This window comes from Brassica napus, chromosome C2 (genome assembly GCF_020379485.1).
Source record: "Brassica napus cultivar Da-Ae chromosome C2, Da-Ae, whole genome shotgun sequence".
Classification (NCBI taxonomy): Eukaryota; Viridiplantae; Streptophyta; class Magnoliopsida; order Brassicales; family Brassicaceae; genus Brassica; species Brassica napus.
In genome coordinates, this window is record NC_063445.1 from 19,823,191 (window position 1) to 19,836,544 (window position 13,354).

General features: G+C 35.2%; 1 protein-coding gene across 1 annotated transcript; it reads right to left on the reverse strand.

Moving 5' to 3' along the window:
• Positions 1-1,816: 1,816 nt before the first annotated feature.
• Positions 1,817-12,850, reverse strand: LOC106370046. Its single transcript, XM_048748619.1, has 5 exons — positions 12,013-12,850; positions 11,721-11,893; positions 3,229-3,511; positions 2,699-2,865; positions 1,817-2,622 (listed from the first exon to the last, which is right to left on the reverse strand). Exons 1-5 carry the CDS (start codon positions 12,180-12,182, stop codon positions 2,465-2,467), a joined length of 951 nt encoding a protein of 316 aa, XP_048604576.1. The 5' UTR covers positions 12,183-12,850; the 3' UTR covers positions 1,817-2,464.
• Positions 12,851-13,354: the final 504 nt, after the last annotated feature.

A 13,354-nucleotide genomic window follows, 5' to 3' on the forward strand; every position in this document is an offset into this window, starting at 1 on the left:
AACAAGAGATTTTCATTTTCAAATATCATCTTTTTCATTCTAAATATTTTTATATAATTAGTATTTTTAAATTAAACTAAATATTAAAACTCTATTTGCTATTCTTGTATCTTATCGTAGAACAAAAATGAGATTTTAATTGTTTTATTTTATAAAATGAGGTGTGTAACTCAATACCTATAATTCACACCCATTGAGATTACCAACCAAAATATATATAATTAATAGTTTTAAGTTGTATTTAAAATTAATATAATTTCCCTCGTGGACCGCCGGGGTTCACATACTAGTAATAATAATAACAACTTATCATAAATGATTACTTAAAATAAATAAAAGAAACTAAGCTAGTTATAGTACGACACATTGACGTACGTCTCTTGAATTCTTTGCAAGAGTCCCTTGAAAAAGGTACGATTCTCTCTATCTCTCTTTATCATGCATTTCTCTAACTTCTTTTTTCATTTTTTTTAAATATTATTAGTGGTTAGGTACTCTAAGAATTACCCATCACTGCGGGTGATCTTAAACTTAAAACTAATATGAGATTCTTGTAGCTAGGGACAGACATTTTTATCTGTTAAATTTGATTAGATTTGTTATTTGTTTCGATTCGATCCAAAAATTCCGGATATCTGTAAAATTTTGAAGCAAAGTAAATACTAAAAATCGATATACGTTAAAATCGAAGCAAATCACAAATATTAAAATTTTGGAAAACGGATATCCGATCCGATCCGGTAATATATAAATACAAGTATATCTTGATTATATTTAAAGTTTTAAATGTATAAAATTATAAAATTATTATTTTAAAAATGATTTGACAAATTCTATTCACATTATTACTGATATGAAAGTATTACATAAAAGGAAGAGAAACATTTATGAAAATTATAATTTTCTTCTTAAGTTTTGTGTTATTATAATTGTTAACTAAGTTAAAAAAAATTACAAAATATGTAGGTTCACTGATTCTTTTAATTTTTATCTTATATATCATGCAAAAATATATTTTACAAAACAAATTTGTATCAAAATTTTAAGATTATTTGTATTGATCAAAACATATGAAATATCCGTAAGTATTCCTAAATCCGCAAATATCTATTTATTTTCCGGATATCCGTTTTTTCGAATATCAGTATTTTTCTGAAACAAAGCAAATCAAAAAATTAGATATTTGTTACATACGAAGCAAGTCACAAATACCATCAAAAACCTGAATGTCCGATATGTGCCCAGACCTACTTGTAATGTTGGATTATTAAGTAACAAATATTCACCGTTTTAAAATAATTTATGTTTTAGAAAAAATGGTTCAAAAAATATTTTTTTTACATTTTAATGCCTTTTATTAAATAATATTTAGTAAATTTTAATTAGCTAAAATTGTAAAAAAAAAATAGGTAAGGACAAAAAATAATACTATTATAATTAAAATTTAAAATATCTTCTTGTGTAAAAACTTTAAAAACGTTTCTTTTTAAAAACGTAAGTAGGAAGTATCTCATTGGACAGCGTATGTGATCAGGCTCGTCCTTACTTTAAAGCAAGTAAAGCATCTGCTTAGGCCACAAGCTTAAATTAATCAATCAAGGGATGTTCAAGCAAAGCAAGGACGGGCCGGCTAGTAGAATATTAGTTAGGTCAGATAGTTAACTAGTTTGATTTATAGTTAGCATACCATAGGTCGATCACTAATCCTACAAAGAGGATCGAACTAATTAAACACTATATATGCATACCATAACTGTAGATCCTCTTGATTTGAGTTAGCATACCATATGACGGGTATGCTATCGTACTTATTCTTAGCTTCGTCACTAATCGTAAAGTTGATCCATAGTTCATCCTCTTGAAGTCTAACATAGTTCGATCCTTTTAATTAATAGTCTATGTGAGTTAGCATACCATAGTTCGATTCTCTTGATGTCTAACATAGTTTTTAATTTAACCACTCGATGACTTTATACACTTGTATTGGTTGAGAGTTACTATTTATTGTTGGTAATTTATATAAGAGGCCACATATTATTTAGGCTACTCCAAGTTATGGGACGGCACTGCATGTGAGTCGTATGTCTTACAGTTTCCTATGTCGTCCTCTAAGACGGCGCGGTATGGTTCGAAGTTGGTATGAAAATTTGAGTGACGAATGTTCAAAGCTTCACAATTAATCAGAATTTAAAACTTGTTTTGTCATATAATCTTCTGTACTAGGGTACCATTTTAACAATCTGTTTAGTTCTTCTGTTAAGTGTTACATGTCGTAGCAAGTAGTTAAGAGTTGCGGTACTTGTGGTGTTCCTGAATAATAAAAACTGCAAAGGGAAGTTTTCTTTCATAGAACCGTATTCGGTGGAAACTACAGAATTCGAGTGATAATTAAAAAAAAATGGAAGACATAGCATCGTCTGATAGCAGAATAATTATAGTGCTAGATGGCAGAATAATTATAGTGCTAGATAATGGGATAATATTTGGTGGAAGAAACAACTTCAAATTCAATCTCAACTTTCAACGCGTCTTCCTTGTCCAAGTAAACCTTCCGAAGTTCAGCTAAAGACAGAAACCGAGTCCTGCCCCATCCAAGGTTTTGTTCTACGTGCCAGTTGTTCACTGCAAGTAAATAAATAGTCAATATATCTCGCTAGAAGACTGATAATTAATGCAACAGTGTTTAATTAGAAGATACGTTTGACTTCAATATGATTGGATCCAAGTGGGTCTAGAACTCGCAAATTTGCTTGCGCCAAAATCTTCTCATCTGCTTTTGGTTTATCACTATCAGCTGATTGCAGATAGAGGGATAGCCATTTGCCATCTTCTCCAGAGCCACCCTTCGGATACAGCCACAGAACCCTAGAAAATAGCAATTATTAGAGCATGATTATTGGGTGAAACCCGTTTTGGGTTTCTAAATTTTTTATTTTTTTTATTTTTGATTTATCTGATTAAAAAAAATTAAAAATAGAACCAATCGGGGGCCGCCACGTGTCGTGGGACCCGCAAAATAGTGTAAGAAACAGACCGAAACCATTCCTCGCGAATTATGAAACCCGTTTTTATCAAAAGCGCGGGGTTCACTCCTCAAGAAACGCGTTAGTATACCGCGTTAAAAGATGCTTTTAGAAACTTGTCTACGTACCATTCGTACAAACACAAACCCATATGCATGTGTATAAAGACATATACTAGTTTGTCCAATACTATATATATACTCACCATTTCCTTGCTCCCACTGAGAAAGTGTTTGATATGTATTTATCCTCTTTTAACTGAGAAAATTTCTTAACAGACCAAGAGAACTTCGGGTTCCGTAGTTTCTCATTAAAAGAAAGAATCTCCCAATTGCTACGGGGTGAAGGAACAATGACATCAACACCAAACTCACACTGATCTCCTTCAAATACGTAACCGCTTTCAGGGTTATTGAATGAATCAGATGAAAGAACTTGCTGCAACCCCCACACCGTTTTAAGGGCATTGAACCTATTTACTTCTACATCTGAACATATAAAATATACACTACAAGAAAACATGGGGATTCTGATGGCCGAAATCGTCAGAAATTCGTCGGAATAGACAGATTCCAACGAATTTCTAACGAACCTGTCCGTCGGTATCGTTTTGTCGGCAAAAAAAAATTCGTCGGAATTTCGTCAGAACTTCCAACGACTTTCTGACGAATACCGAGAAACGTCATTCTGACGAACTTCCGACGATATTACGATGCGGACACACGAGACCAGAGTTCATCGGAAAAACTATGTACCGACGGAGAACGTTCCTCGGACAATTCCGATGTAGTGGATTCCTCGGTATATTCCAACGGACGTTGGTTCGTCGGAATATACAACGTTGGTTCGTCGGAATATACCGACGGACATTGGTTCGTCGGAATATACCGACGGATATTTGTTCGTCGGTATATTCCGACGGATATTGGTTCGTCGGTAAATTCCGACGGATGTTGGTTCGTCGGTATATTCCGAGGAACCGTTGTCCGTCGGTATATTCCGACGCCCAGAGTTCGTCGGAATATACCAATTTTAAAAATGAATTAATTTTGCATTTTTATATATATTTTTTATATTAAAAATTAATTAATAAATTAAAAAAATCAGAAATTTAAAACTAATAATATTATAGAATTTAAATTCATACAAACCGAAATAGAAAAAAACATTCAGAAAGTTTAAAATTCATACAAACCGAAATAGAAAAAAAAAACATTCAGAAAGTTTTAAAAAACCGAAAAAACTAAGATGAACTCGAAGACATCAAACGATCTAGCTTCTGCATTATCTCGGTGTTGAACTTCTTCTGGGATGCCAACTCAGCAAGGATAGTGGCATTCTCCGAACGGATAGTGGCATTCTCAGAAAGGATAGTGGTGTTCTGCTCCTCCAATGCCCCAATCCGTTCATCTTTGTCATGTAGCTCCTCGAGAATCATGGGATCGGCATACGGAGCTTGCGAAGAAGATGCCGGATACGAAGAAGCACGGCGGGCCAACCCAACTAAACGGCCTCCTTTCCTTTTAGGAACCGCCTACAAAAATATTTAAAGTTAGTAAATAGGGACAAGTTAGTAATCGACATTATAAAAAAATATATTAATAAAAAAAATTACCTTTTCAACCATCTCATTTATTTGCAATAGAGAGAAGTTGGTTGAAGCTCCCGTAGAATCGCCGTCATCAGAGAGAGACTGAGATTGAGATACTATTTCAGCTTCCACCAAATCAACGACACCTTTGATCACGGGGTCCTGAATTTGACCCTTCGTCTTGTTAGTGTGAGCCACCTTAATGAGTTGGAGACGATCAACGGGATTACCGTCATTTGCTTCGATCTAAAAAAACCGCCATTATTAGCCAAGGAATATATAAAATATTTATTTAAAAAATATAAAGATAAATAATAATAAAAAAAACTTACAAGTTCATCCTCCTTAGTAGACATAGAGCAAGCGCCGAGGTTGTGCACATACATACCTTTCCCGCCACGATCGCTCTTCCGGTTCTTGGAGTTCCTAGAAGACGTCTCTGCAGTTTCTTCCTTCTCCCAATGAGCTATCAATTGCTCCCACACCTTCCCGTTGATGAACCGTGGCCTCTTGTTCTTCTGCCAAACTGTCTTCCACGCGTTTATCTGCTTCGTATAAGAGTCCATGGCCTTTTCGTTGAATTTCTTACGGACTGTTTCCGTAAGATCGGAGTGCCAGTTGAACTCTTGCTACAAAACAAACATAATTTAATAAGTAAATATATTTAAAAAAATGTAAAAACTTTAAAAAAATGAAGAGTTACTATACCGCAAACTGACAAAACCACAACTCTCGTTCGTCGGAAGGGATCACACTCCACTTTGGATATCCAAAACGGAGCATGGAGTACATCATCTGGTTGATGCTCCGGCTAATGCCATTTTTCGACTTGGTGAACCTTTTAAAAAAATACAAGTTAGCAAGTTAATTAAAGGAAAAAAACATAATGGTACAAATAAAAAAAATACTAACCAAGTGCTATGTCCTCGTCGTGGGTTGGGTTGGAGAACCGGGAGATGCTCTCGACCTGGTTGTTGAACCAATAGTTGAACTGGGATGACCCCCGGATCCTGTTGAGCAGCAGCGCGAGGGGCAGCGGGAGCTGGAGCGGGAATATATGCGGGAACCGAGTCATGAGACGATCCCGATGCACGGGAACTGCTCACCGAACTACGTCGAAGACGGGCTGCGGGGCGGAGTTCATCCTCGGCCCTAAAAAAAAAATTAATACATCACAAATATTTTCAAATCATTTCTATTTTTAATATTTTCATTTATATATTTACAAAATGTTTTATAAACGTTTTTAAAAAAACTATTAAACCTTTTATTATACATAGTTTATTACTAGAAACTTATAAAAAATAATAAAAAATTTAAAATATTTTATTATACATGATTTATATATATATATGTATACACAATTATAAAAAATTTATAAATGTAGAAAAATGTTGTTAAATATTTATAATTTTTTTTAAAAAACGTTTTATTATACATAGTTTATTAGTGGAAACTTATAAAAAATTATAAAAAATTTTAAAATTTTTATTATACATGATTTATATATATATATATATATATATATATATATATGTATACAAAATTATAAAAAATTTATAACTATAGAAAAATGTTGTTAAATATTTTTCAAAAATTTTAAATTTTTTTTTTATTATATATATTTCATTACTGGAAACTTTAAAAACGTTTTTAAAAATCAAAAAACGTTTTAAAAATATTAAAACGTTTAGAATTTTAACAAAAAAAAAAAATTCCAAAAAAAACTAAAACAACAATCCAAACAACAATCCTAACTTATATATCCTAAACTATCCATTCAATCCTAAAATTTTCAATCAAACAACCTAAAATCCGAGATCTAACTTCCAAAACCCTAAACAATTGATATAAAAGAAGGTTTGGGGTTATTCTTACATGATTTGGGGTTTGGGGAAGAGATATGAGGGTGAGAAGAGGATTCGCCGGTGAAGAGAGGTGGAGAAGGGCCGGAATCGCCGGAGAGATGGAGAAATCGCCGGAGAGAGATCGTTTTGAGAGAGAGAGGCGGAAATAACGAAGAAGGAAGGAGAAGGGTTATTATATCCGAAGATTCCGACGGACACGGGTTCGTCAGTATTCCGTCGGTATAATTAAAATATACCAAATGACGATTCGCGAAAATTTTCACGCGGTTTGGTTCTCCTGGGCAAATTGGATTTCCGACGGAATGTGTCCGTTAGTATATTCCGACGGAATGTGTCCGTCAGCATATTCCGACGGAATGTGTCCGTCAGTATATTCCGACGGAATTCCGACGACTTAGTGTTTAGGGTGTTGATTACAAGTTTCTAAATGCAAAATCCATATCTTTGATAAGATATATAGTATTTGCATAAAGATTTAACAATAAAAATGTTTTTATAACACAATTTTACACAACAACATTTTTTGTAATGTAAGATTATATGAATATGATTGTATAAGTATATGAGTGTTAAGATGAGATGTTATGAAAACAATGATATGCATACATAAATATTTTAATGAGTTGTTATATTTGAACGGTTGCGATCTAATACTATACTAAACACTTATTATGTGTTATTTTCATAGTTTTGGCATCTAAATTTTTAGATTTTTATGATTGAATTTTTTTAGAAACACATGTCGTCGGTAATTCGTCGGAATATACCGACGACATTCCGACGAACTTGTCTAGTTCGTCAGAATGTCATCGGTATATACCGACGAATTACCGACGACCTTTACAAACTTCAACGAAACCCTTGGTCGTCGCTATGTCGTCGGTATATTGGGAGGGATTTCCGACGGACCAATAAAAAAAAAAAAACTAATCAGAATCTTCTGAATCTTCATCAAACTCCCCAACCTCGGCTTCTGGCTCCGAATGTACAACAACATCATGTCCAAACACAGTCAAATTCTCAACAAGCTGAACATTTTCCAAATCTTCAACTGCCTGGGCGTTGCTGGTAGACTCTGGTTGCAATGGTTCATCATCATCAGAAGTTCCATCCACTCGTCCTCTTGGGTTGATTTGCGTTACAGTAACCCATGGATCGTCTCTGTACGTCACCCGAGGGTAACTTATGTAGCACACCTATACATATCAATTATACAAGTATTAGTAAAATATATAACATTAATTAATTATATTGGTAAAAAATTATGAATAGATTGACATACCTGATCAGCTTGCGAACCAAGAATGAAGGGATCATAATATTGAAGTTTCCGCCGCGAATGAACTGATGTAACACCAAACGCATCAATCTTCACTCCTCTATCTGGGGTGGTGTCATACCAATCACAATAGAATACTACACAACACAATCCAACCATTCCAGGAAATTGGATTTCTAATATTTCTTTTATGTTGCCGTAGTAGACATCGTCACCGGAAGAAGATGAAACACCAGAATCATATGTTGTCTTAGAATGACTTTTCCTTGTGAATGCATATCCTCGCGTACAAAATTTAGGATATGATTTGACCACATAGTTTGGTTCCTGCACAAATTCGCGTATCCAATCATCGAACACAAGACCTCTGGCCAAACCATCATTCACCTATAAATTAAAAACATATATGATTGAAAAGTTATTTAGTTTATATTAAATTTAAACTAATCATTTGCATAGGATAATATGATATATGACTCACATAACTACGAAGCCACGCAGCAAATCCGTTATCTCTAAGTTGTCGAAGCTCATCTTCTGTTGCATGCATGTGAGTCATACGCAACTCCGCCATATATACACTATATACAAAAATATTATCAATATGAAATAAATTTATTGAATATTAATCTAACAATAAATGAATAAATATTTTCTAACAATAAATGAATAAATATTTTTACCTCTCATATTGTAGAACATCTTCACAGTGAGCAAATATGTTTGCAAATGAGCGTGCTCAGTGTCCGTAAGTCTCTGCTTCGTGAATTTTCCACTAAGTCGTCCTATTTCCTTGAACATGCTTGGGACAGTAACATGATATGTTGCTCTCTCCCCTCTATCATCATGCCGAGCAGGTCTTCGGTGTTTTGTATGCACTTCTGGTGGAAAATAATTTTCAGAAAAGATTGCAGTTTCTTCATTGATCACCTGTGCCACTATAGATTCTTCCACCCTGCTTTGATTTTTAACCATCTTCTTCAGATGATGCATATAACGCTCAAAAATATACATCCATCTGTACTGCACAGGACCACCAAGTTCCAATTCTCTTGCGAGATGAATAGCAAGATGTTCCATTACATCAAAGAATGATGGAGGAAATATCTTCTCAAGGTTGCACATGCTGACTGGTGCGTTTGTCTTCAAATTATTAATACTCTCTTCAGTCACTACTCTGCTGCATAAGTCGCAGAAGAAAACACTAATCCCTACATAGATAAAAGACATAATTTTCGTAAGTATTAAGTTTTTATAAGCATAATTGTTAAATATAAAAATAAATTAAATTGTAAAAATATAAGATACCTGCAATTGCTTCATGAACATTACGTGGCAATAATGCTGAAAAAGCAAACGGAAGGAGGCGCTGCATAATTACATGACAATCATGACTCTTCAAGCCAGTAAACTTTCCTTCGCTTCTATCAACGCAGTTCCCCAAATTTGATGCATATCCGTCAGGAAATTTCACTTTATCTGTAATCCAATCAAAGAACTCTTCTTTTCTAGCACCATCCAGCCGATAAATGGGAAAAGGGGCCGTACCGTTCTCATCAACGTGAAGTTCAGAACGATCACAGATATCGACTAAATCCAACCTTGACTTCAAATTATCCTTCGTTTTACCTTGGATGTTAAGGACTGTGTTCATCAGATTGTCGAAGAAGTTCTTCTCAATATGCATGACATCTAAATTATGCCGCAATAGATGACTCTCCCAATATGGCAGATCCCAGAAAATACTCTTTTTGTGCCAGTTATGTAGCTCTCCAACCGCACTGACTCGAATGTTTTCATGTCCACCTACATCTGGCGTCCTTTCTGCATCAAAATACCTAAACTGCTTCAACAAATCTTTCCCACTAACTTCCTCAGGTGGACCATCAAACACCTGCTTGTTCTTCGTAAACGAAGTCTTACTCCTGCGGTATGGATGATCAGGTGGTAGAAATCGCCTGTGACAGTCAAACCAACACGTTTTCCTTCCGTTCTTTAGTTGGAAAGCATCTGTGTCATCTTGACAATATGGACATGATAGCCTCCCATGTGTTGTCCATCCAGATAACATACCATATGCTGGAAAGTCACTTATTGTCCACATAAGTACTGCCCGCATCTGAAAGTTTTATTTGCACGAAACATCGTATGTCTCAAAACCATGCGCCCATAGTTGTTGCAACTCATATATCAGTGGTTGAAGAAACACATCTAGTGATCTTTTAGGATGATCTGGCCCGGGGACGAGAATTGAGAGAAACAAAAACTCTCGTCGCATGCACAAGCTCGGCCGTAAGTTGTACGGTGTCACAATAACTGGCCATAGAGAATACTGTCTTCCATGCTTTCCAAGTGGGCTGAAACCATCAGTAGATAATCCAAGATAAACATTTCTTCTCTCTTCCGCAAATTCTGGATATGTTGACTGTAAATGTTTCCAAGCCTTCGCATCTGAAGGATGTCTAATCTCACCATTTGTGGAATGCTCTGCATGCCATCTCATTGCTTTTGCTGTGCGCTCACACTGATACAACCTCTTCAATATTTCCGTCAAAGGCAAATACCACATTCTTTTGAATAGGATCGGAACTCTTCCCCTCGTCTCTTGATAACGAGGTTTCCCACAAAATTTGCATACATTCCGTGTCTCATCCGCTCTCTAGTAGATCATGCAGTTGTCAATACATATATCTATCACTTCATACGGTAGTTGAAGACCGACAACAAGTTTCTGAACCTTGTAGTATGAACCCGGTGCAAGGTTATCCTCAGGTAGAATACCTTTGACAAAATCAGTAATCGCATCCATACATTCTTCAGCCAAATTATAGTCTGTCTTAATACCCATTAATCTAGTTGCAGATGATAAGACTGAATGACCATCTCTACAATTTTGATACAAAGGTTGTTTTCCTAGATTCGGGATTTGGTTCTTCCCCTCTATAATGATCATGTACCATCTGCTCAGTACCTACACCATAATCTATATCCGTTCTAGATTCTTCTGACCTAATATCAGGCTGAAGTTCACTAACAGGCTGAGGTTCGCTAGTACTACCATATTCATAACCAGTTTCCCCATGAAGGTACCAAACTTTATAATTACGTGAAAACCCTTTCATATACAAATGAGTCCAAACATCAAATTCTTTTATAACCTTATTATTATTGCAAGTAGAGCAGGGACATCTTAACATACCACTTTTTGCATCCGGTTGCTGTTGAACAAGCCTCAAGAATTCTCCAATCCCTTGAACGTATTCTTCTGTAAGCAAATTGGTGTTCGGATCCAAATGAAGTTTATCCATCCACGAACGATAATAAACTTCTGAAGACATGATTTTCACGGAATTGTTATGACTAAAGAGAATGAAGAGAGAATGAAGTGTGAATGAGTTGAATGAGGAGGGGTTGTATTTATAGGAAATTGCTTACGGCCCTCCGACGACTTTCCGACAAAATTCCGACGGATGTAAAGCAGTCCGTCGGAATTCCGTCGGTATTGTCCAATCTCAAACGGCTATACAACGGTCATATATATTTGTCGGCAACGGTCACATGGTTCGTCGAAAATTCGTCGGAAAATTCCGACGGAATACCGACGACTGTACTGTTAATCGGAATGTCGTCGGAAGTTCGTCGGTATATTCCGACGAATTTCCGACGACTACAACAGTTACATTTTTTATCGGAATGTCGTCGAAAAGTCGTCGGAAAATTCCGACGACCCATGGTTCGTCGGAATTCCGTCGGAAATGGCCGACGGAATTCCGACGACTTCAAATTTTTGGATTTCGTCGGAAATTGGTCGGTAATCCGTCACAAACGTCCGACGACATTGATGTCCGTCGGAACCTCCGTCGGAATTCGGCTTGTTTTCTTGTAGTGATATATTTATGACTGAAATTTATGTGAATAAGCATATATACAGAGAGAGAGGGCGCATGGTAAGTAGCTACCTTGAATAGTAAGGTATTTCTTTTCTTTCTTGTTGTAGACAAAGAAGATAAGTTCCGCAAACACCTCACGTTGTGGTGCCGATGTCAAGCTTTTGCTGCCTATTGCCACATACATCGAAATGAAGCCTTTTCCATTGTCCTTTTCGTTCCCTTTTGGGTATACGAGCAGCTTCCTGTTTTTATAGATAACATATTAATGCCTTAATATGTAATTAAATAACAACAATCCATGTGTTAAAAAGTATGGCTTGTTAGTCTCAACGCGTACGCTAAATGAGTAGATGAGCCGTACCAGTTATATCCACCAGAGGAGAAAAGACGAGATTGATATTTATCATCAGAGGTTGATGCGAACTTCTCCAGTTGTATGAAGTTGTCAACCTTGAGGGAATACGAAGAAGGTGGATGCTCTCTCCACTTTTTCGCAATTGTAGAAGATACTACATCTGAGCTTGACCCCATTATACTCAAACGACGTGAAAGCTATGAAATATAAACAAAGATCTGAATGTTCAACGTTCATATATACAGAGAAGTAAAAGAATATTCTTAAAACAAAGACGTTTCTTAGAGAACAAAAAATACATTATAGCAAAAGAGCAGACTTTTGATAATCAAATCAACCTAACGAAGACCTGTAAGCATTCCAAAAAAGCATCCAACTCAAATCTCAAAATCCATAACCTTTTAACTAAAATACTATTAACATCTATGTTTTGTATTTATTTGATCCTAGAAGAACTTATTAGATAATCTTACCTTTAGACAATGGAAATTGGAGAATCTATGATGAATGAGACTAGACGGAGACAAGACTTTAAATGTTTAGGTGCTTAAGTTTTTAGGTTTTGTTTCTAGGTAGAATCTTTAGGTATTTTTTCAACGAATGTTTAGGTATAGAAATAGAATTAGAGAATATTGTTGGATCCATTTATAGCCATTAGGAGTGAGGCGTGATTCGTATCCCTTAGCGTAAGTCTTAAATACGAGAGTGTTTCGTAGAGTTTATAGTTCGATAGGGCAATCACGAGTGAGGCGTGATTCGTCTGCCATGGTTGTATCATGAGACTCTATATTCGTACAGTCTCGTCTCACTAACGGAGCGAATATTTTGAGTTAAGGAAATAGATCATATCTCGACTCCATGTCTCTTCGCGAATACGATTTCTTATCGTTCTTGTATTCGTCTTTTACATTCGTTTATTTCCTTAACATCGCTTTTATTTTATCGTTTATGTCAGTCCGGTTTTCCGGCTTCTACAAATATATATAGCAGTATAATTTGTATCTGTTGGAGATAAACATGAAAGTTAAGCCTAAGTTATTGAAGTTCCTAATAGAGATAAGATTAGGATAAAGATATGTTGTTTTACTAACGATTTTAGGATATATATATATATATATATATATATATATATATATATATATATATATATATAGTGTTGCATACCTTTGTGAGTTTTAGAAATTGTGTTTGAGAGAGAACTTAAGTTTTTAGATAGTTTCTTAAACATTAATAAATATAGTTCTTTATTTGAGTTCACATACAATCTTTGAGACTATAGACTATATAGTATCATACTGGGAATTAAAAGAATATGAAAGTTAAGGAAAAACGGAAAACATAACTTCAA

Excerpts from the sequence above, each read along its gene's own strand:
- LOC106370046 (XM_048748619.1), bottom strand. The coding sequence starts at position 12,182 with ATGGGGTCAAGCTCAGATGTAGTATCTTCTACAATTGCGAAAAAGTGG. Across the intron at positions 11,894-12,012 it reads TCCTCTGGTGGATATAACTG|GAAGCTGCTCGTATACCCAA; the intron begins GTACGGCTCATC and ends CTATAAAAACAG. Across the intron at positions 2,866-3,228 it reads TCAGTGGGAGCAAGGAAATG|GGTTCTGTGGCTGTATCCGA; the intron begins GTGAGTATATAT and ends GCTATTTTCTAG.